The sequence below is a fragment of the Agelaius phoeniceus genome, chromosome 1, assembly GCF_051311805.1.
Source record: "Agelaius phoeniceus isolate bAgePho1 chromosome 1, bAgePho1.hap1, whole genome shotgun sequence".
Classification (NCBI taxonomy): Eukaryota; Metazoa; Chordata; class Aves; order Passeriformes; family Icteridae; genus Agelaius; species Agelaius phoeniceus.
In genome coordinates, this window is record NC_135265.1 from 72,122,563 (window position 1) to 72,144,643 (window position 22,081).

At 42.1% G+C, this 22,081-nt stretch overlaps 2 protein-coding genes across 5 annotated transcripts in view; one reads left to right on the forward strand and one right to left on the reverse strand.

Moving 5' to 3' along the window:
* RELCH (RAB11 binding and LisH domain, coiled-coil and HEAT repeat containing) overlaps positions 1-13,596 on the reverse strand; it is a 77,141-nt gene extending 63,545 nt beyond the window's left edge. For both annotated transcript variants that reach the window (XM_077181834.1, XM_054628872.2), the window contains exon 1: positions 12,883-13,596. In XM_077181834.1, coding sequence (XP_077037949.1) covers positions 12,883-13,363 — 481 coding nt within the window. In that variant the 5' untranslated portion in view covers positions 13,364-13,596. The remainder of the gene's footprint in view (positions 1-12,882) is intronic.
* A 212-nt stretch (positions 13,597-13,808) lies between these two features.
* Positions 13,809-22,081, forward strand: part of PIGN (phosphatidylinositol glycan anchor biosynthesis class N) — a 104,751-nt gene continuing 96,478 nt past the window's right edge. For all 3 annotated transcript variants that reach the window (XM_077181850.1, XM_077181846.1, XM_077181854.1), the window contains exon 1: positions 13,809-13,843. In XM_077181850.1, the coding sequence (XP_077037965.1) occupies positions 13,837-13,843 (7 nt within the window). In that variant the 5' untranslated portion in view covers positions 13,809-13,836. The remainder of the gene's footprint in view (positions 13,844-22,081) is intronic.

A 22,081-nucleotide genomic window follows, 5' to 3' on the forward strand; every position in this document is an offset into this window, starting at 1 on the left:
TTCAACCTGTGATAACTTCACTACTATTCTACCTAAACTGTTGTGGCTTGCTGGTCTTCATATAAGGTTGGTAATTTGCTCCACAGGTCATAATCAAAACCACAGGTGTTTTGGGCTCCGTGCCAGCGCTTCTGAGCCCCCTGGCAGGGGTCTTGGCCGTCCTGGACAGCCAGAGGGATGTCCTGGGTTCCCACAGTACAAGGCACCTCCCTGCTGGCAGCACAACAGCCTCATTTGTTGGGAAAATGGGCAGGGCTGTTTGAAGGAAAGGAATTGAAGGGAAAGGCTGTGCTCAGTCCCACAGCTCACCTGAGGAATGTGAAATAGCATTTGTCTGAAGTACAAACAGCTGTACTCCAGGACACTGAGTGGAAGCATTTCAACTACAGCATTCAGAAAAGAGAACTAGTTTCTGAAATAAAAGTGAAGAAGAAAAGAAAAAATTAGATAAAAGCATATACTCAATTTTTAAAATAAAAATAAAAATTTGAGTCTCAAGTGATTTGGCAAAGAATATCAAAGCAACTTCTTGTGGAGAAACCACTGAAAAGGAAAAGTACACTTTGGCTGAAATCTGCTTCTTTCCCAGAAAGAAACCCAATCTGCCACAGCAGTGGGAACCCATTTTGTTGTTTTGGTATGTTCATTCTTATCAACAGTCTCCTGTGCATGGATTTTAGCTTCTTTCTCTGAGTTAAAACACTTTATAATCAGCAATTCCCTTTTGCTAAAAGCTTTCCTAGTGAATACTGGCAAAATAATTGCTGTCAGCTTCATGTTCAGAAATGGTAAAAGCAAAGTAACAAGAACAATTTTGACAAGCAGGTATAAACAACTGCAGAACATGGATCACCTCAATATGGAACAAGAAAGCGCACAGAGCAGCAGTGAAATAGGCTTAGGGTTTTCATAATTCATACCAGAGAAATGCCAGGAGACATATCAGGATAATAAAGGAGAGCCTGTGCACAGTTCTTGTCTCTTACCTTTACCACTGGAAAAGGATGAGCAAAATCAGAATGCCAACATTCATATACTCAAAGATAAGAAGATTTTTAATCCCTTAAAAAATGCAATGCATTTAATTTCATTTGTGAAGTGAAAAATTGGGTTCAACATCACATTTTGCTTATTAACTTATACACACTTTTAAAATATTGCTTCATTCCAGAGGAAAGGATTTTTAATTCTTTTCTTATTCCCAGAACTGGCACCAAATGACATGCAGACTTCTGCTGACAGCTTCTGTTCCCATGGCATATATTCAGCTCTCCCTGAAAGCTGAGCATAACTACCAAAGTAGGAAAATGTAAGGGAATCTCAAAGTGATACATCCCCCTCCACTGACATACATAATATGAAAAAGGTTATGTTTCATTCACTCTGATGATAAAAGGAGATTATTTTTACCAGTTTACCTAAAGGGCACCAAGAATGATCATATTAGCCATATTTTCATGTTAGCCATATTGTCACAGTACATCCATTAAGTCAAAATAAGTTGCAGTCTTCTACAAAATCTCATTAAATAATCTTTACATGTTCATGACACTGTAAATCAGCTAAAAGCATAGACAAATTAAGTGGCATTACTTATTGATAGGAGGCACAAGAAAAAATATTTTAAAAATTAATATTTTAGAAGCTATTTGAATTTGCTTTGCAAATATCCAAATTGATTTTAAAAATTACTAGCTGATAAAGCAGCCCAGTTTGTCACATTTCCTCTAAGATCACCGGAAATCATATCATCATTTACTAACAATTAATCAAATGGAACATATGAAGACCCAGAAAGCCACAATTTTTCCTTGAAATTCAAAGAGAGGAAGCAATACTATGTTTGTACATGACAGATTCACTTAGCTAACTAAGTGTTCACTTGTACTGAAAAATATCTGTAATCCTGAAAACAGACTATTGCCATATTTTAAACTGCTGAGTGAAATAGCTGGCTAACCAGATTTTACAGTGATTGGGGAAATAACTGGCTACTGGAAATAGGATTTTGGTAAGCATACAAATGGAACTAAAAGTGAATCCTTCCCAGGCAAGATGAGAGCAGCTTCCCACTGGATACTGCACATACTAGGACAACACACTTCCCAGTTTAAGCCAGGTTTTATATGAATTGTAGGGGTCTATGGAGGATGAAACAGCTGTAGGCAGATAGCTCACACATTTCACAGAGAGATAGAACCATTTCAAGTTTTTTTGAGATAGCAAAGGTCTGGATAGTAACTTATACCTATAATGCTATCAGGGCCGTCAGGTGGACTCCAACTTCTACCCTCACACATCACTACTTGGAGAAGCAAAAACAAACATGACTTGGCATTGATAAAAACCCCAAAACCAAGCAAAAGAACACTCTGAATACGTTCTATCCAATTGGTTAATACAATTGTATTTGTCATTTACTGCAGCATTATCAAATAGGAACATACCAAAGGCTTGGGAAAAACCGTTAAGACATTGTTCATGCTATTGGATACTATGAAGATTTATATCACTAACGCTGAATAATCATCCAAGCATAGCTCTGCTTCCAGAAGCACAGAATTTTTATTTCATATAGTCTTCTTTTTTTCTTTTACTTTAGATAAAGTTAAAGTGTTTTAACATTAGTGTTTGAATTATCGTACAAACAACTTCATCCACCAGTAGTAATTTTATTTAATAATAATGCACTCTCTTCACAAATTAAATTTGCACTACATTGGATTTCACATGGGACAAGCATTAAACAAGGCCTGCCAGTTCAGTATCAGGTACAACCCTACTTAGAAGCCATCTCAGGTTAATGCCTTCTATCTTATCCTGAATAAAACCAGACATTGAAAGTTACATAAGTGAATGACTGAGGCCATCGAAAATCGTTCCTTAGCATCACCATCCTGACAGCTACTTCTAGGCAAGAAAAAACCCAATATGACTCCAGAATACAACTCTTAGCAACAACAGAAATAAGTTGCACTTCATTCTTGAACTGGGCACTGAAAATCTGTTTTGCAGAACAAAATTATTAAAATAGAGAATTGCTAATGATTCTTTTTTTGGGTTTTATATATTATATTTTTTGGGTTTTATTATGAATTAAAACCCAAAACAAAAAAGGATAATTCAACCAACAAATGCTACACTTAACACACAGCAGCAAATTAGAATCCAAAAATTATGAACTATCATACAAAGAAAGTTGTTGGGGATTATAAATGTCAGAAAAACAATTACAGCTGCATGTGGGAAAAAATCCAAGTTACTCTGAGATACTCTTTCAGATCTCTGAAAAGTGAGAAGCTATAAAAGCCCTCTACTGCAATGTTTTTCAACCAACAACAAGATTAGATTGTTACTAAGACAAGCTTTGAAATAACCATATAGTTCCATGTAACTTTAGAAAGCACACAAGTTTTTCCTGATGAGCTGAGCTATTCCTATGAGTTAAGCTGTCCCTCCTCCCAATATACACATAAACCCCACCCCTCCTTACATGGAGGAACCTCTCCATCTAAAAGCATATTATGTCATGAAGAGATCAAAGCCAAAACTTAAAGGTGTCTGCAAATCAAAGGTCAGAAAAAAATTTCATAGTCATCAGCAAAGGACAACAGTACCCATATTTTATAGGGTATAGCTTATCCTTACTTTTAGGGCACCCAACCTAATTTTTTTAAATGCAAAGATACAGGCAAATTAGCAAGTATTCTGATAACAGAACCCAACTGAGAAGCTTCTATGAAAATTACTCAGGTCTGACACTTTTTCCCTTTCTTCTGTGCTACAGATATAATTAAAAAACTATTGAAATTCAGACCTAAGGGAATGCAGGTGTATAAATATACATTTTAGGTCTATTTCTGCTGGCAGTAAAGAAGTCTGCAAGTGAGGTATTTTACCTACCTTAAACATCCCAGACCTAGAGTAAACTAGCCAGTAGGGTCATGCTGCAGATGGCCTGCTCTTTTCTAGAGCTACTGGTCTGAAAAAGTATGTCCTTGAATAACTTGTATTTTCAGCTACCCCGCACAATATCACAGGCACAAAATAGCAGAAGCCAAGGAAACAGGGAATGGAGGCTAATTGGGAAAAATAAATTACTTCTTGTACTTCTTTGTACATGCTTAAGCCCCATATTAGTACTGAACCACACACGTGTATGTGAATAAACCAAATTGTGAGAGAGAGTGAGCACATGTGATAAAAGATGGGATAATGTGAAAACCCCAAGAGTTTTAGTGAAGTCCTTTCTAAGTTAAATCAAAAATTCAGGCATCACTAACTCTTTAATAAGAGATCATCAATTCACAGTTTGTATTTGTGACTACCTTATATAGCAACTGAAATAGCTATGTTGTGCAACACATATGAATAAATTAATTAAACTATTTAATTCCCCATAAATAAAACTGCAAATTTATTTTAACTGTAACACATTTCATAAGACATCTCTGGAGCAGTATTACTTTGAAAAGTTTTACAAGTCCACTGCATTTAAAATTTCTGTTATGTTTCAACTTGTTCCAAGCTTACTAATGCTGGATCTTTCAGCAAAGCAAACCTGATCCATTGCAGCAGACATGTGATCTAGCATACAATCTTTACAGTAGAAACAGACTTACACAACAATTTTTTAAACTAACTTGAACTTGTAGAGTAAATTTTACCAGATCAACACATTCCACATTGCTATGGTAACTTGAGGATGGAACAAAAAGCCTTCAATTAATTCAATGCATCAGGCACTAAACTCTAAGCACCTGACCTACCAACCTTGCTTTGCAACTCAAGTGCCTCTTTTGCTCTCTCACAGATGTTCTTAATCAATAAGACCTGCAGAATTTTCCAAATTCGTATGTTCTGAAGACTTCAGACCCTCATCAAATGAAAACTTAGTTAATTAAAGCTACTAGAACAAAATTAACTTCCAAGCTGTCAGACCAATCTACTTACCAATTATCAAGAACAGACATTCAATCCTAGTCCATGATGGGCAGTCCAAACCAGATTGAAAACAGATGCTTAATACACTTTCCTACTTCATATTTATAGTAAGTTATAAAAATTCATAGGAAGCATGAGGGTAAACCCCTAAAGCTGGTTAGAGAAAAGTAACCTATGCTTGCTGGCCAAGAAAAAACCCCAAACCAAGAAAATCCCACCAACCAACCACAACAAAAACCCAAGCACCAGATATGTAAAACAAATATTTTGCAGACACATGGCAATAGAAAAGTATCACTCTCACTCCCATAACAGGCACAATGTGGAAGCTCATCAGAAAAATGAAATTACAAGTAGAAAATAGGTAAGATTGTGCATCCTAGCAAAGAAATAACTTGCTCACAGAACTGGGTTATGATACAGATGCACCTGGACTGATCTCCTGAAGAGCCATACCAAAACCAGGCTGCTTTTGGAGAGAGGCTTATGGCATAGACACTCTCAGGCAGCATCCAAATTAGTTGAGTCTGAAAGAATTAAGCCAGTGCTGCACAAAGCATTTGGATGCTGCTGCAGTGAACACTGAGGTCCAGAGGAGTGTGCCCTTAGGAAAAGCATCAAACCCAGCCTGACTCCTTTCACATGTGCAAGGAGTAGCTCAAGCTGCAATGCTCTTGAGCAAGCAGACCTTCCCAAAACAGAACAGCCAAGGGCCAAGCATAGCATGGAGGTACTCCTTCCAGCTCATGACCCCAGCTGGCTTTAGCAGAAATCAGAATGCTTCACCAGCATGAAATTAACTCCATATGCTTGATGCTGCAGGACTGCATTGTCCAAAACGTATCCATTAACTTGCACCACAGGAGTTGCAGTAACCCAGCTTTCTGTTAAAGGCTAACATCTAGCAAAATTGTCTCAATTTAGTCCTTAAATGGTTGCCCTTGCTGAAGGACTACTTAAAGTGTATGGAAAATATCTATCTTTATTCTGAAGCACTGTATTGCGTCAATTTTTTTCATATTTAAATTTCACTAAGTTCTCATTTGCCCACTTTCTACATTTATCTTAGGATTTCCAGTTAAAACTTAACTTGTGTCCATATGGTTCCTAGAGAATTTAAAAAACCCCAAAACTAGCAACTGGAGACCAAAGCATTTCCCCTGTAAGAAAAGGCTGAGAGAGATGAAGCTGTTCAGCATGGAGAGAAGGCTCGGGAGGAGTCTCATGATGTGTATAAATAATTGAAGGGAGGGCACAAAGAGAACAGAGCCAGACTCTTCTCAGTGGTGACCTGTGACCACAGAGAGTGGGCACAAACTGAAACTCAGGAGGTTCCCTTGGAACATCAGGAAACACTTCTACTGTAAGGGTGACCGAGCACTGGCACAGATTACCCAGAGGGGGAGGGAGTCTCTGTCCCTGGAGATACTTAAAAGGCCACCTGGTCATGATCCTGGGAAACCAGCTGTAGGTCACAGTAGTTCTGCTTGAGCAGGAGGTTGGACCAGATAATCACCAGAGGTCCCTTCCCACCTCAGACATGCTGTGATTCTGAGATTATTCTTGCCATGGTTTCTCTTACTCCAAAAGTTTTTTTTTTCAAATGACAAAACAGCTCATAGCTTTCTTTCTCCTCTTACATCAAACAAGATGAAAAAGTACTTGTTATATAAATATGAAATTCTTGCTCTGTGACTTTTTATGTAACAGTATTTCCTTCAATTGAACAACAAAGTAATCAGCTGCATCACTATCATGCAGAGTTATATTGCAGGAAGGGAGGAAGAAAATTCCCTCTACCCTACAGTGCACTGGAAGAAAAGGTTCACTATTTCTTAAAAGCTTTTTCAACTTGGTCTGTCTTAAAAAAAAAAAAAAAAAATTAGTTTTTTTAAACTATTTGTCCAACACACTCAATATATGTAGTAGCATGTCTCAGGCATTCACATCATAAATAAATACATAAGGCCTACAAACTTTTACTGAATTACTCAATGTTTTAGCCTGTGCTATAGGAGATGTCAGCTCAGTTTCTCAAAACTGCAACTTTACAATACACTAGAAATCCAAATACAAGTAACACCTTGAAGACAAGGAGTTGTCAGATTGAACTCAGCAGTATAAGGTTTCAGGACTTATCTTCTCATTTAAAAAAAAAAAAGGACTCCTCATGCTATATTTTAAAGAGCTCCACAGATACGAGTTACCTAACTCAGATTTTGTCAAAAAAATCTTAATTTAGTTGGGAAGAGTAAGAACATCCTGAAAAAAGATTTTTTTTCCCGTATTTTCATTAATTCTGTGTTTATGGAACACAGAAGTCCAGTATTTACAAATTTTCAATTAACAGAGTTGGACTGCACACAGATCAGCTTCCAACATAGCTGATATCAATATCTACTTGACAACAACTTGTTTGCAAATACTAGACAAACTTTTTTATCAGGAATGAAACTCGTGTAAAATTTTCAGCAAGCATTCTTTCAGGTGGACAGAGTTTATGAGTCACATCTTTAGTTTAGAAAAAGGTAATTCTCAGAGGGAAAAAAAGCTACAGGAAGTTTGATGTAACTTACACAGAATTGAAATTACATATGGGAGAACTTAGAAAAGTTGCCAATGGTTGGTTCTGAAATGCAAAGCTCTAGCTCAACATTCTAATTTCCTTCTTTCCACCTACCAAAACCCCATCTCTTCTTTCCTTAACAGCAAAACTATCAGAAGGATGGTGTGCGGCTTCAGCACAAATCCAGCTTGTTTTGCTGAAGCTTTCAGCCACAGGATGGTTAAACACACACATAACTGAACTAGCTACAGGGCATATATAGAGAGGTTCACTTCTGCTTTCCCCAGCATCAAAAAGTAACAGGAACTCTAGCACAGGAACAGAACAGAAGCCAGGACAAAAGCAATTAAATTCCCCATCTCATAGCTCTGAGGATCCTAAAAGAACCACAACATGCACTAAGTTAGGACACAGGAAAATACAACATACTCATGACAGTCACTTGCTACTCAGTGGATAACTTGATATCTACCTGCCTAATAAGAGAGGCTTCTACTCTGTCCTCCTTTGTCCATAATTGTCATGCTTATCAGGCTACCTTATCTTGTTACTTCTTTGTGTAGTTACATACTTATGGGGACTAACCTGTCTCCTGAACAATCTACCAATACATCAGCCAAAGCTTAGACTCATCCATCAGGGACAGCTTCCAGCACACGCAGTTTTAGTCATTTGACAATTCCAACAGTTGCAAAAGCCTTAACATAAGCAGCTTGTAAGTGCATGTTACTGAAAACCTGTCAGAAACACCAGTGTCAGTAAAATGGAGTGGGTTTAAAGAAGCCACAACAGGAAAAGTTCACCTGGCTTCTCTATCAGTAAAGCCAACATCAGAGCACTATCAAACCTCTCAGGTTTCCTCCAGGCATTGCTCTTTTCTGCCAGGTTTGAAGCGAACTCCGCTTCCTTTTCTTTCAGCATTACGTACAAACCTCAACCCTTTCAAATGTTTTCTGTACTTCATTAAAAGTGACAACAATCAGCCTTTCCCATCTGTTGATTACCAGCAGCTTTGATTACCTATTTATCTGAACCTTCCCATCCCATCCTTTCTCAGGGGAGCATGCATTCCAAATCAGGTAGTAAAACCACTCTTACTCACAAGTTGCCAGTCCACCTCCCATTATCTGCAGATCCAGCCAACACGACTAGGTATTTCTGTCTGCTTTCATATAGTAACAAGCCAAAGACTTCAGCTGACAACACCAAAACACCTAAGAAGTAGTCATTAGAACAAAAATTATTTGCCATCTTCTCAATTTCCTGTTTTATTTAGACTGCTATTTAAACTCAGATATAATGAACTGTCTGGAAGTAGCCCTGTTCTGCTATATTTTCATTCCGAACAAAAATCAGTTGAAATATGGCAAAGGTCCACACAAAATTACAAAATTACAATGTTTGTGATTCAGAATTGAGAAGATCTGTTACCAAGACACCCCGCTCTCACAAATGCAGAATCTGTATACTCTTCCCACTTCACTTTTTCTAGTAGGACATCTGAATTTCAAAGGCTACAAACAAAACGAGCAATGCATTACAATATTCCACACCACTCCCCCCCTGCAAAAGAAAACCCCCAAAGAAAATCAAACACCCCAAATCATAAGCAAAGCCTGGAGCTTACTATGAAGAAGCAGCAATACTTTATATCTTTGTACTCATGGATTAGTTTAATATAACTGGAATCAAATCCCCAGAAAGCTATAAACAATTTTATTACAGCTGTAACTAGAAAAAAATTATCTCCTGAAAACCACAAATGTAACATAAGTGCTCAAAACCCTTATGATTTTCATTAAAGCTATTTCAAATTTTGGGAATGTCACACTTTTGTAGCAATAAAGAAAAAAATAAATGGCAAATTTCAAGACTAACACTAGTCCTACCAGTATAAGCTGCATTCCTTCAGGAAAGGGCATTAACCAAACATAGCAACCTAAGGGCATTGTATCAATCACATTAAAAAGAAGTTTTCTTCACCCTATATGCACAAGCTTGAATTACAGTCATGGGTGTAATAAACACATTTGTGGTCCAGGAACACAGATGAGACATTTGAGCCACAGTTTTATTTCTAAATTTTGAGTGTCTCAACTGGTATTATTCCTTCTTATGCAAAAATGATAGGGACAAAAATTTATATTTAATGTGTATATTTAAAGTCTTGCAAAAGATCTGGAATACAGGAAGAAGAAGGGACTTCCAAACCATACTGCTCATATGAGTAGCATTAGAAAAGTGGTATCCAGTGCTCTAGCAGATATTAAACTACTGCTATTGAAACTAATGGAAGAAGCTCTCAGAAGTTTGGGAACATCTGGCTGAGATACAGGACATGAAGGATGACTGTACACAGTGGTGGGCATCTAAAGGAACAGTGTCATCTCCTTCACATGCTTCAAACTAGAAAAGCAAAGTTGTTAGACACAAGAAACATTTCCACATTTTTCATTACAATATATCTTAATCTCAGTTTGTAGATGTGATGTTGCTGCTGCTGGAAAGAGGAAGGGTGTTTTTGCAAAGAGCTTAGAAATCCCAGTCATCTGACTGTCATTTGCTGTTGCAACCAAGGGCTCTGAAGCATGGTTCAAAGACAAAACAGCTTCTAAGTCACTCGTTGACCACATGATGCTGGTTGTTTAAATCCAATGACACTTGAGCAAAATCTTTTTGTAACAGTCTTTGAAGACGAAGAGAAGAAATAAAACCACACCAAAATAAATTCCAGCACGCACTCAGAGTTTAGACTGGCACTTCTCAGAGTCCTTTTAGGCAACGAACACTTGTACTGAAATTCTCCCATTCTGTACAGCACGTAAAGTACGAAAGCTTCTATTGCTCAGTGGAAATCCTCAGGCAGCATTCCAAACATACTTCACATTCAATAAGAATTGCCAGTCATACTCTTTCTGCATCCACTCCAATTATGAAAAATGTCAGAATAAAGCCAGAGAAATTAATCTAACTTGGGGGCTGGGAGGAGCAGCTACAAAGCACTGAGAACAAATTCAGAAATAAATAGAAATAACTTTTTTAATGATGTTATGAATTTTTTTCACTGAAGCATAAGATTCACATGACCTTGAAATGGCAATCATGCCAACCTGCACTACTTTCTACATCCATCGTTTCTATTAAGAAAACTAGTAGTTCATTCTCAAATACCTTTGGGCATGTTAAAGCAAGAGAAGGTACATGCACAACTCTCTTATAAAGACAGGTAAAAGAGACTGGATCTCTCAACAAAACGGGACATTTTGACTAACTTAGGAAACTGTTTAGACTTATTCTTGGATCTGAACTACAGCTCAGCCACCTACCTAAATGAAATAATACCAGATGCTCAGGAAAAAAGTGAGGGAACTCTTCCAAAGACCATGATTTTCAGCCCATTAGAGTCTTCTGCAATCTACATTTTAGTATTTGGAAAATGACATAACTACAGAGGCACGAGACTATCAGCTCTTGTTCAATCAGAATCAGTCTGAACAGTGCTATCACAATTGCGAGCTCAATGCCAGACTTCAGACTGCAAGAAAATCTGATGGCACTAAGTTAAAAAAGCTACTTGAGCTATATAAAAATATTTTTTCATTGTTCTGCATCTGTCACCTTTCAATGTCACTTAATGTGAAGTGCCTTTTGAATCACTGTTGATACAAAAAAAATCCTTTGAAATGCACTCTCTAACTTATTGTAGATATCAGATTTCAAGACACACCTTTAGCATAAGGTCTAGCATGATATTTAATTTCAGCACTTCAGTATTATTAAACTTGTCGAAATTAAGTGTTAGTCCCCCCTTCTCTCTCTCCCCACTGCTAGGGCCTCCTCCCTCCTTCTTTTAATAGGGACATCCCACAGGCATCTATCAATTAGCAAGTCAGCAAAATAATAAAGATGTTCTTACATAATTTTGCATTGCTCTAAGAGGTCTTAGGTCTTTTTTTTTTCCCATGCATAACAACACAGCTACACAGGCTGATGTTTTTCTAATTCTGGAGTATGTGCAGTGTCAATAACTGGAAACAACGTACTATGTTAACAAAGAAAAGAGAATATTTAATCAATCAGATTAATTGACTGGAATCCCCAAGGAAGCAGCTTGGGGATGAAACAGAAATTTTTATCAGTTCAAAGCCCCGAAGCACAAGTTCTCCAACATTCACTAATCATATCATGAAGAAGATCACACTGAAGCTCTCAATTGGACAAAGAGAAGCATGAAATTCTAATAATTCACAAACAAGACAAGCAGAACATAAACAACACAGCAGGAATTTTAAAAGAAGCCAGACATTTTTAAAAGACCTTCAAATGCACTAACAAGTTGAAGTTTAGATGTCTATTACCCCAGCCATCCAGATGCTACTAGTTATTTCCAAATTTAAAGTGTAACTTTGTGTCTTTCCAACATTAGAAACTCTTAAACGAAAATATAGGACTATTCACAAAATGCCTTTAGGTATCTTGGTAAACACATAATTATGTCTTTCACCTGTCTGCTACCCACAATTCCTTTCAAAATCTTCCCACGAGTTCATTAAGTCCTCAGACTCAGGTGGCTGGTCAGCTTCTCTTTCCCAAAGCCACCTCCACAGGCTACCTCCTTTGTAGAACCCTGTGTCTGGACAGCAACACTGACAAGACACTGAAGTGATTTTATTCTAAGCCATGTGTGCTACTTTTAAAACACAAAAGCTGTTAAGGCCAGCTGTGTGACAACTGTCCGAATACCTGCACTCCTTTTGCTCCCTAAACTTTTACCAACTCAGTATTACTGAGTTCCCCATCTCCTTGGCTAGCCAAAGATTGCAGACACTTGGTAAACATGGTAGTGTTAATTATAGGAAGCATTGTATTAGTTGTGCAAGAGCTGTGAAACTCAGACCTGTCTTTAGTTGCAGCACCAAAAATAACACCCTGGCTCCTTATACCCCATTTCTGACAGGTTTTAGACTTTATATGTGGCACTCACGGCTTAACACCCCATTCTTTCTCCCAACACCGTACGACTTATCTCTTGGAAGTGAGCGCTAAAGACGCTGCTGGAAACAATTTCTCCCACACTTGGCAAATACCCGTGATGTTCGCAGGGATACCGAAGCTCGATGAAACTACGCCTGTGGCACCAGGGTAACACCGGACCTGGCAGCGCCCCTCCTCAGCCCCCTCTGCACAGCTCCTACAGCCTCCGCCATTCCCGCACAGGTTACAGAGAACAAGGAATGACTGAAGGAGCGATGCCAAGCGCCTTTCCCGGCCGCCCAGCGACACCGAGAGCCACCCCCGCCCAGCCCCGTGCACCCACCGGCGGCTGTCCCCGCCTCCCGGAGCCCCCCGGGCCCCGAGCCAGGGTCACTTACTGAGCTGCCCGGCCCCGGGCTCCCTGCCGCCGGCTCCCCCGAGCCCGCTGCTGCCGCCCAGGCTGCCCAGGGCCCCGCCGGCGGGCGGCGTGCCGCTCTGCCGCTCGAAGTTGCCCGGGTTGGAGAAGAAATCGCGGAGCCGGGGCAGCTCCCGGCCGCTCTCCAGCAGCTCCGTGTGCAGCTCCAGCGCCGTCAGCAGGAACTGGTCCCGCAGCAGCTGCGCCGCTATCGCGTCCATCGGCACCCGCGGCAGCTCCCCGGCCCCCGCGGCAGCATCGCCCGGCGCCGCCGCTCGCAGACCCGGCAGCTCCTCGGGGCTCCCCGCCGCCGGCTCCGGCTGCTGCTGCGGGTACGCCGGCCCGCCCGGCTCGGTGCTGCTGCTGCTGCCGCCGCCGGGCCGGGCCTCCTCGGGCTCGTCCTCCTCCGAGTCGCTGAGGAAGGGGTTCACACTGCCGCCCCCGCCGGCCGCCGCCGCCGCCATCTTACAGCCCGGCGCGGCGCGACCGCTGCCGGGGCGCTACCGCGGCAAAGCCTGCGCGGAGATGCCGCCGCAGACACCGGTCCTGGCGGGGCGGGGGCCCGAGCCGCTGCCAGGCCCCTGTCGATGGTGCTGATGATGTTGACGACGCCGCTGTCGCCGCGGGCGCTGCCGCCACCTGCGGCCACAGCGACTCCCCGCCACCGCCTCCTCGCCGGCCTCCCACCCGCCCTGCTGCCGCTTCCGGATCCCCGCTCGCGCGAGACTTCCCGCGGCCAACCGCCAGCGGCGCCCCGGCGCGCGGCCACGCCCCCTCCGCGCAGGGCGGGGCCCGAGGAGAGGGAGGGACGCTGAGGGGCGTGGCCAGAGGGCGGGGCTTTGGGGCACGCCCGCGGAGGGGCGCGGGCCGGGGCGGGGCCGGGAGCGGCGGAGGGCGGAAGGCGGAAGCCGGAAGCGGCCGTGGATCGCGGCGGGGGATGAGGAGTGAGTCCGGGCGCGTGGGCACCTCGCGCTTCCCCTGGGGAGGGGGTGGCCGATCCTGAGGCACCGGGAAAGGGGGTGACCGATCCTGAGGCACTGGCAAGGGGTGGGCACGGGCTGCGCCTCCCCGCTTCCGCAAAGCTTGGGTCGCTCCGCAGCCTCCACGGCGGCCGCCCAGCCCGTACGGGCTCAGAGCGCTGCTGGGACGGGAGGGATGCGGGACTCGGCTTGGCCTCGGAGCTTGGGCTGAGGGGTTGGACCCTCGCCGGGTTGTGTTGGCTGGGCCAGGGTAGGGCTTCCCGGGGAAAGCAGCGCCTGGCAAGGGCCCCGGGGATGGACCTTGGAATGCCAAACGAGTGGAGTCACTGTTCCTGGAGGTGTTTAAGGAAAGGCTGGATGCAGTACTGGGTGTCATGGTCTAGGTGACATGGGTTCGGTCATGGGTTGGACTCGATGTCAGCATCTCAGAGGCCTTTTGCAGCCAAGGTGGTTCTGTAACTCCGCGTTCCCGGTAGGTGTGTGAGCCATGTCCCAGCATCAGGTGTTGCTGCCATTAGGGAGGGCACAAGCGCGGGTAGATAGTAAGTTGATGCCTCTGGAAGAAGGGTCAGGCAACCCAGGGGGACTACAGGGATGTTGTAAGGTTATACTGAGAGAAAATTAGAAGGGCCAAAACCCACCTAGTACTTAATCTGACTACTGCTGTAAAAGAGTAAAAGACAACCAAATGTATTTGCAGATATATCAGCAGCAAAAGGAGAACTAAGGAAAATGTTTATCCTATTGTGGGATGTAAGAAGAAACTGTGGTAAAGGATGAGGAAAAGGCTGTGGTACAAAACATCTTCTTTTCCTTGCTCTTTAATGACAAAGCTAGTTGCCATTGTGATGGACAGCCCTGAGCCAGATGAAGGGAACGGGGAGTAGAATGATGCTCCCATTGGCTCAGAGGGTGACAAGGCTCTGCCGAGGGATCTGTTGCATCAGGCAGTGCTACAGGATGCAGGAAAAGTGTCTGGAAGCTCGCCCAGCAGAAAAGGACCTGGCTGTGCTGATAGACAGTTGCCTGAAGATGAGCCAGCCATGTGCTCAGGTGACCAAGAAGGCCAAGGGCATCCTGGCCTGTATCAGCACTTGTGGCCAGCAGGGCAGGGATTGTCCCCCTGTACCTGCCACTGCTGAGGCTGCACCTTGAATCCTGTGTCCAGTTTTGGGCTCCTCACTACAAAAAGAATATTGAGGTGCTGGAATGTGTCCAGAGAAGGGCAGCGGAGCTGGCGAAGGGTCTGGAGCACAAGTTTTATGGGGAATGGCTGTGGGAGCTGGGTCGTTTAGCCTGGAGAAAAGAAAGTTGAGGGGGCACCTTCCTGTTCTCTACAACCACCTGAAAGGAGGCAGTAGCAAGGTGAAGGTTGGCCTCCTTTCCCAGGTAACAAGTGATAGGAGGAAAAGAAATCACTTCAAGTTGTGCCACTGATTTTTTTTTCTAATTTTTTTTTCTAAAAAATATTCTATTTTTTTTTTCTAATCTATAAGATTGAATATTAGTAAAAATTTATTCACTGAAAGGGCAATCAGGCATTGGAACAGGCTGCCCAGGAAAGTGGTGGGATCGCCATCCCTAGAAATATTCAAAAGACATGTGAATGTGGCACTTGGGAATGTGCTTTAGCAGTGGACTTGGCACTGTTGTGTTAACAGCTGGATTCAATGACCTTTGAGGTCTTTTCCAACCTTAATAATTCTATGAGTCCATGAAGTTGTGCATCTGGAAGTGTGAAGTTATCACTTTTAAAAACATGATGCAAAGTGGTTACTTTGTGTGTTACCGGGTAAAAAACTTGAAGCTGGAATGTAGCACCAGGAAGTGTGTGCTACTGAAGGAAGTTCAGCTCACTGGAAGCTGCAAAGCAGGGCCAGCTTTAGTTTCTGTTTGATTTCTTTGAAAATGTTGTTTCATCCCCACCAATGGAAGCTCTGTGTAAAGCTGATCCACTAGGACCTGCCTATTGGGGCTGAACTCTTAGTAATAGAATAATGTGAATGTTTGGCAGTGACATGGAGATCTAAAAGCCCTCTGGAGTACTCACCCCAAACCCTTCCATTCACATGGTGGTGTGCCATAAAAGACTGTGCTTTCCAGTTTTTTCCAGGATTTGCATAACTTTTCCGTAAATTTTACACTCAATTTAGCTTTCTGTCCTATAATAAACTTGGCATTTTATTACTGCTGTGTTGTTCTTTGTTGTTGATCCACCCTAAAAAGAACCTAAGTGGCAGAGCATGAACTGGTTGTAGCATAACGGAAAATAGCAGTATATTGAAAATGCTTAAAAATTCCAGTGGGACCACAACAAAAATGGGGACAAAAACCTCTCCGGTAGAATTGAGAACCTTTAAGGTAACCTTCTGCTATTTCCATTCCTTTCTGGAGAGTTAGAGCGTGTTCAGAGTGAGTTTTTTTGTAAGCTGGCTCCGGTGCTTTGCCTCCTCGGGGGAGGAGGGCGAGCCCTGCCGGGTCCTGCAGCGGCCTCTGGCGGCGACCCGCGGGCTCTGCAGCGCCCGCGTCTGCCTCTCTTCACAAACTCATTTCTGCCCGCTTCTCGGGGCCGTGCCAGTAAGGACTAACTTTTTTCACTCTTCCACGCTGAAAATCGATGTAAAAGCGTCCCACTGTCTCCGTGCTTTGGAAGAGGTTTGTTTGGGTTTGTGAAACTAAATGAAATATTTACAGATGTCACTTGATTGCTCCAAAATAATTTATGGATGGCTGGGAAAAAGCTGTCTTCACTGAAATGTATATTCCAGGAATACAGAGTGTAGGTAGAAAAATGTAACTGTAACAATATGCTTAAAAGAATTTATGTGCCAAAGGGGTATTGTTCTGAGAAACCAGAGAAGAAAACCTGATAGTGTACTGCCTCAGAGGATGTGTGAGGCAGAAAAAGCTGCATGAGTTCTGGAAATGGAGCATTCTATAGGTCTACTTGAGGCAGACAGCTGCAAATTAATTATTCAGTAGTCATTCTAAGAGAGGCAGATTGTTGATTAAGCTGCTTTGCCTCTTAGTGGAGTTGCTGTCTCCTAACTTTTAAAGGATTTGAGTTCTATGTCTGAAGAACAACATATCTAAATACATCTTGGAAAGCTAAGAGTCCAAAACACATGAGCTCATACAAAAAAAAATCTGAGGAGTCTTTTTTTGGAGGAGGTGGTGTAAACATTTTTTTTTCAGTCTATGCATGTTTTGTTTTATGAACTTTTACATTTATGGTACTTGAGATGAAAAATGAGTAGAAAAAAGTTTCTTTTCACTGTGTTGATTTTGGTAGGAGTGTTAAATCTTGAGATAATGCCTGGGACTTTAATGAACTGAAACATTTGAGCAGTTTCAGGTTCCCTCTGTTGTTTGGTGGTGTGATGGGTGTGTAAATTATTCTTTCTTTCTGCACTACTCTGGTGCAGCATCAGCCACTGAACACACTGTTTATAAGTCAAGCTTTATAGGAGTTTCTGTTTCAGCTCCCACAGACAAAGTTAATTTCATTCAAAGAAGTTAATTCTCTTAGGTACATACTGGGGCTTTTTTCTGTGCTGAATGCTTGAAGTATATGAGTTAATGTGTTCTAGTCATATAGAATATTAATCCCAATATTTCTGGGTGGGATGTGCCTGGCCCCGTCTGACCCTTGCTGCTGGACCAAAGGCTGCAGCTGTGGTGTTTCACCCCAGAGATACCTTTGGCCGGCTGGATGCTGCAGCTGGGCACTCGGAACAAATCCAGGCAAAGTAGGAACTCAGTTTACCTCTGGTGGAAAAGGTTCAGGCGACGGTGAAGAGAAACAGGAGAGGATTCTATCATAGAGTTTTAATCCAGAGTTTTATTCCAGGATGACAGACCTCTGAATCTTGTAACAGCTCCCAACAGAATCCAGACCACATGGTCCCATCTCCTTTTAAGCCCGGGGGACAGGGGGAGGGAAGGGACAGGTGAGGGCCAACCAGGTGTGAGGAGGGGAAGGCTCAAGGGACAAAGACACTTGGATGGGCCAAAGAGCCCGGACCTGAGGGGCATCTTTTGAACTTCTGCCACCCACACCACGACCCTACTGGAATGTTAAGATTGAGGGACAGCTCTTAGCAGGAGGGCAAAGGGGAAAGGAAAGGTTGGCACACCTGGGGGGTTGGGATAGGTGAAACAGGAAATGCCATCACACTGCAACATAGTGGTTCTATAGGGAAATAGGGTAGCTTTTTTTAATCTGATTGGGATCCCAATTAGGGCACAGGGAACAAAATAATGGAGAACTATCTGAAGCAAATCTGGTTTCTACTTTAAAATATTGCTGATCTGTGAGTTCTACCAACTCTTGCTTGAGTTTTCTTCTAAAAGTGAGCTGCCTGAAAGAATCTTTGACTATATATGTTTATTGAAGGCTGACTTTTCTCTCCTTTCAGAAGAAACTTGATGCCAATTATAATTTTTATGTTTGCTTTTTAACCTTAAAAATGAATTTTAGTGCTTTGTTAACTCTAACCTCTAAAGTATTTTTATATTTTGTGGGAGCCAAATAAAGAAGATGCATAATGTTGGTAGCTTGTACTTAAAAACCTCTGCTACATCTTTGAAATTGCATCTGTCCATTCCAGTTTCAAGGGAATGTTTTTTAATGTGAACAGCCTGTAACTATCAGTAGTTAATGGTTACTTGCGTGTTACATTCAGATGTAGCTTTGCCCAGAAAAAATCTACTGTATAAGGGTTTGTTAAATTGGGATTTTAAGTAAAGGTACTACAGCAGTGTGAATCGGCACTTGGAAATATTTTCTGTGTCACCAAAAACATGATAATGACCCATGAAATCAGGTGAAGACTTGAATTGAACAAAACAACCCCCCAAATCCCTTTGAATTCAAGTTGGCTGTGTTTTTCTACCTCCAAAACTGCTGTTTTGAAGTGTTACTGTAAACAGTGGGTATTTGGAAACCTACCATCAAAAAAAGACATCAAACACACTAAGAGCCTAGGGAGTATTTTAGAAAACTTGTTCAGGCTTTATTATGTGTATATTTATGGCTTTGTGAGAATGAATATGTAAGGAAAATTGCTGTTAGAGTTGGGTGAGGATTTATAAACTGTGAATCAAAGACGTGACCTTTTAGACACTGCAAACACTTGAGTATCAAAATACTTGGGCCTTGTTCACCGTAGCCTGGGGGATGGAGCACATTGTCTGGGCTGTAGGCTGCCCAGAAAGGTGTTGCAGAGGCTCTGAGATGGGTGCCTGACCCTGCCTCACTGTGGTGAGGGACAGGGGAGGCAAGGAAGGGAAGATGCTCTGTGCTTTTGCTGTCTGTTTCATGTTATTCCTCTTCAATTTAGTATTTGCACTGTTTTGAACAAAAAAATCTGCATTTTTTTCCTTATATGGCCTGCTGACTACAACTAATGTGGGATGCAGTCTTCAAAGAATGAAGGAGTCTGAGGACATGCTTTGAGCATGCTGAGTTAGGTCTTTTGTTTGGAGGAGATGGCATCCTGTCCTGGCTGCCAACACAGAGGTTTGTGCTGGGAATTCAGGGAACTAAACTACAGCAAAGTCATCTTTATTCTTCCTGCTTTTTTCCCCCCCTTTCTTGCGGTTATTTTCAATTGAATTCATTCTCTAGAATGCTTAACTATCCAGTTGTACGCCTGGCTGTGCCAGCCCAAGGAAGAGGTCTTGCCTTGGGAATAAGTGGGCAGGAGCAGAGGAGGAACAGGACAGCTCTCTGCAGCTGTAATGGCTTGGTTTTTCTTGGAGTATTCGTAACTGTGAAAGCCTCTTGTTCTGCTAACTGCTACTCCCATGACAGCTGTTTTTGTATAAAAGACCTGATAAAATATATTTGCCTTGCTGGTCCCAAGTATTTTGGAAAATATGCTTTTAGTTACAAGCAAGTTTCGATAGGTGGCAGGGTACAAGTGAATAACTGATACCCAGATCACCTCAAATATGAGAACTGGGGAGTTGTTGCCCATCTGTATTCTCTAGGTTTGTGGGTTTCTCCCTAGCAGTTTTTGGTTTGTCTTCTGAGCTCTTTTTTTCTTTTCAGTGGTTCTATTGCTGTCATTTGCTGAAAGAATTTGAGTGCTGGGGAGTTTTCATTTTAAATCAGCAGTTCCCCATACTGCAAAGAGGCAGAACACTGATTGTTTTCAGGCATAATTTTCTGTTTCCATTAATTATTAGACTGAGTCAGCAGCTGAAAAATAAAGGTGTCTTATACAAATGAAAAGTGGCTTGGCTTTGTAATAAAAGCAAACACAAGCTCACCGGGCTTCAGCAGAGGGTGTTTGCAAGTTGATATGTCATAAATGCAAATGAATGTTAACTACTTGCTTAGTGGAGGCCAATGTAGGAGCACAGAGAACTTTGTACTAAAGTAAAGGCCAATATTTCAGGCTGCAGTAATTGATAAGTTCAGTGACTCTTTGAGTCCTGTGGGAGCTTAGGAAGATGCTGCTTTTGTGAACAGCTTGCAAGTACAGCTGCTGGTGGAAGAGTTAAAGATGAGGTGATTGCTTTGCATAGAGATTTCTTACTGGACCTCAAAGTATCCTTGCACAAATATTGTGGATGCTTATGCTACGACTTGATGCTCTTTTAAAGGAGGCATAATCCATCCTTTTTATTATTTTTCTACACTTTACACCCTGACTGTTGCAGTTCTTTTAAGCCTGGAGGGGTGGGATTTGCCGGGTTTCTGTGTGTGCGGTGGTGCCGGGCGCGGTGCAGGACCCTGGAGAGCGCCGGGCGGTGGGAGAGCACCACCCCCGGCCCGTCCCAGCTCCCAGCCATGCCCGCTCTCCTGCTCCGTCCTTCAAACGAGTTTTTGTTCTCAGTGGGGAGCTTAACTTGCCTCTGGCCGTGTCAGCCTTCTTTGGCAGCTAAAGGTGTTTTCTATAGCTTTACCTGCCAAACAAGGCTGACATGGAACAACAAGAAAAGAGTCTGTGAGGAAATGAGGTGCAGTGCAAAGGACCAAAACATGCCAAAACTAACCTCACAGATGCTGCAAAAGCGGGGGAAAAAATCAAGGAGGAAGACACAACTTTGATGGGGAAGATATGAGAGACACAGCATGGATACTGAAAACGAAAAAAAAAAAAAAAAAAGAAAAAATCTTTGCCAAAGTGAAAGCCATCAAAAGGCATGGGATGCCATGAAGTGCAGGGATGTGCACCAAAGCTTGCCAAAATTGATCCCCATTGAAATGCTGGAAACAGAAAAGAAGGACTTAGGAACACTCTGGAGTGGAGATACAATCAAAAGAAAGGTAAAGGTATAGAAAATGTAGATTATGCTAGCCGGTTGAATAGTATTGAGCTATGCATTCTGGTCAACTTGCTAGCATAACTAAATAGTACTTTTGAACCCAGAAAGTTCTGAAGTCTTTTACTAAAAAAAAATCCCAACTTTTGAAAAGGTGGGAAATGACAAATTGATTCTTTGGCTGCCTTTTATCAAAGTATTACTCTATGCTTGCAAGATGTGGTCTCTTTTTTTCCTTCAAACTGAAGCTTTTGGTAAATTTGCATTCAGAGGCTCATATGTAAGATCCAACAGATGTGCTCGTTGCTGTATGACATAATTCTTGTTTATTTGTAATAGTTGCTCTCAGTAAGCAAATGTGACTTAGTAGAAGGAAAACAACTTCTGCCAACTTTTTAAAACCTTCATTATTCATACTAGCTTCTCTAGAATGTACATAAAGCACTGTTTGTTTGGTTTTCTGTTCGTTTTTTTTTTAAGGGTATTTTTTTCCTCTGTGTGTATATATAATACATTTGCAAACTAGTTTTGCAAGAGTGTAGCTGAAAGTTATTTTTTGTCATCCTCATCCCTGTGTGTTAGGTTAATATTTATTGTATGATCCTTGCCCCTTTGTTGTTAAAGGGCAGAACTGTCATACCTGTATTGGTACTTCTGCTTTATTGTGTATTTTTATTGCAAATGGCTTTTAAAATACCCCAGGGGCCTTCAGCCTTGGTTTGTGAGGGAGGGCTCCAGTAAGACAAAAGATTGTTGTGGCAAGCTGCCTTCCATGTGCTTGTCTTCTCTTAAGTGCCACTTGTCCCTTGACCCTGACCTGTGAAAACTGGTCAGATGTGTTTTATTAGACACTGTCAGGCTGATGTTCTTTCCCCAAAAGTGCCCCATAAAACTTTTAATATGAAGAATCCGTCTACAAAATCTCCA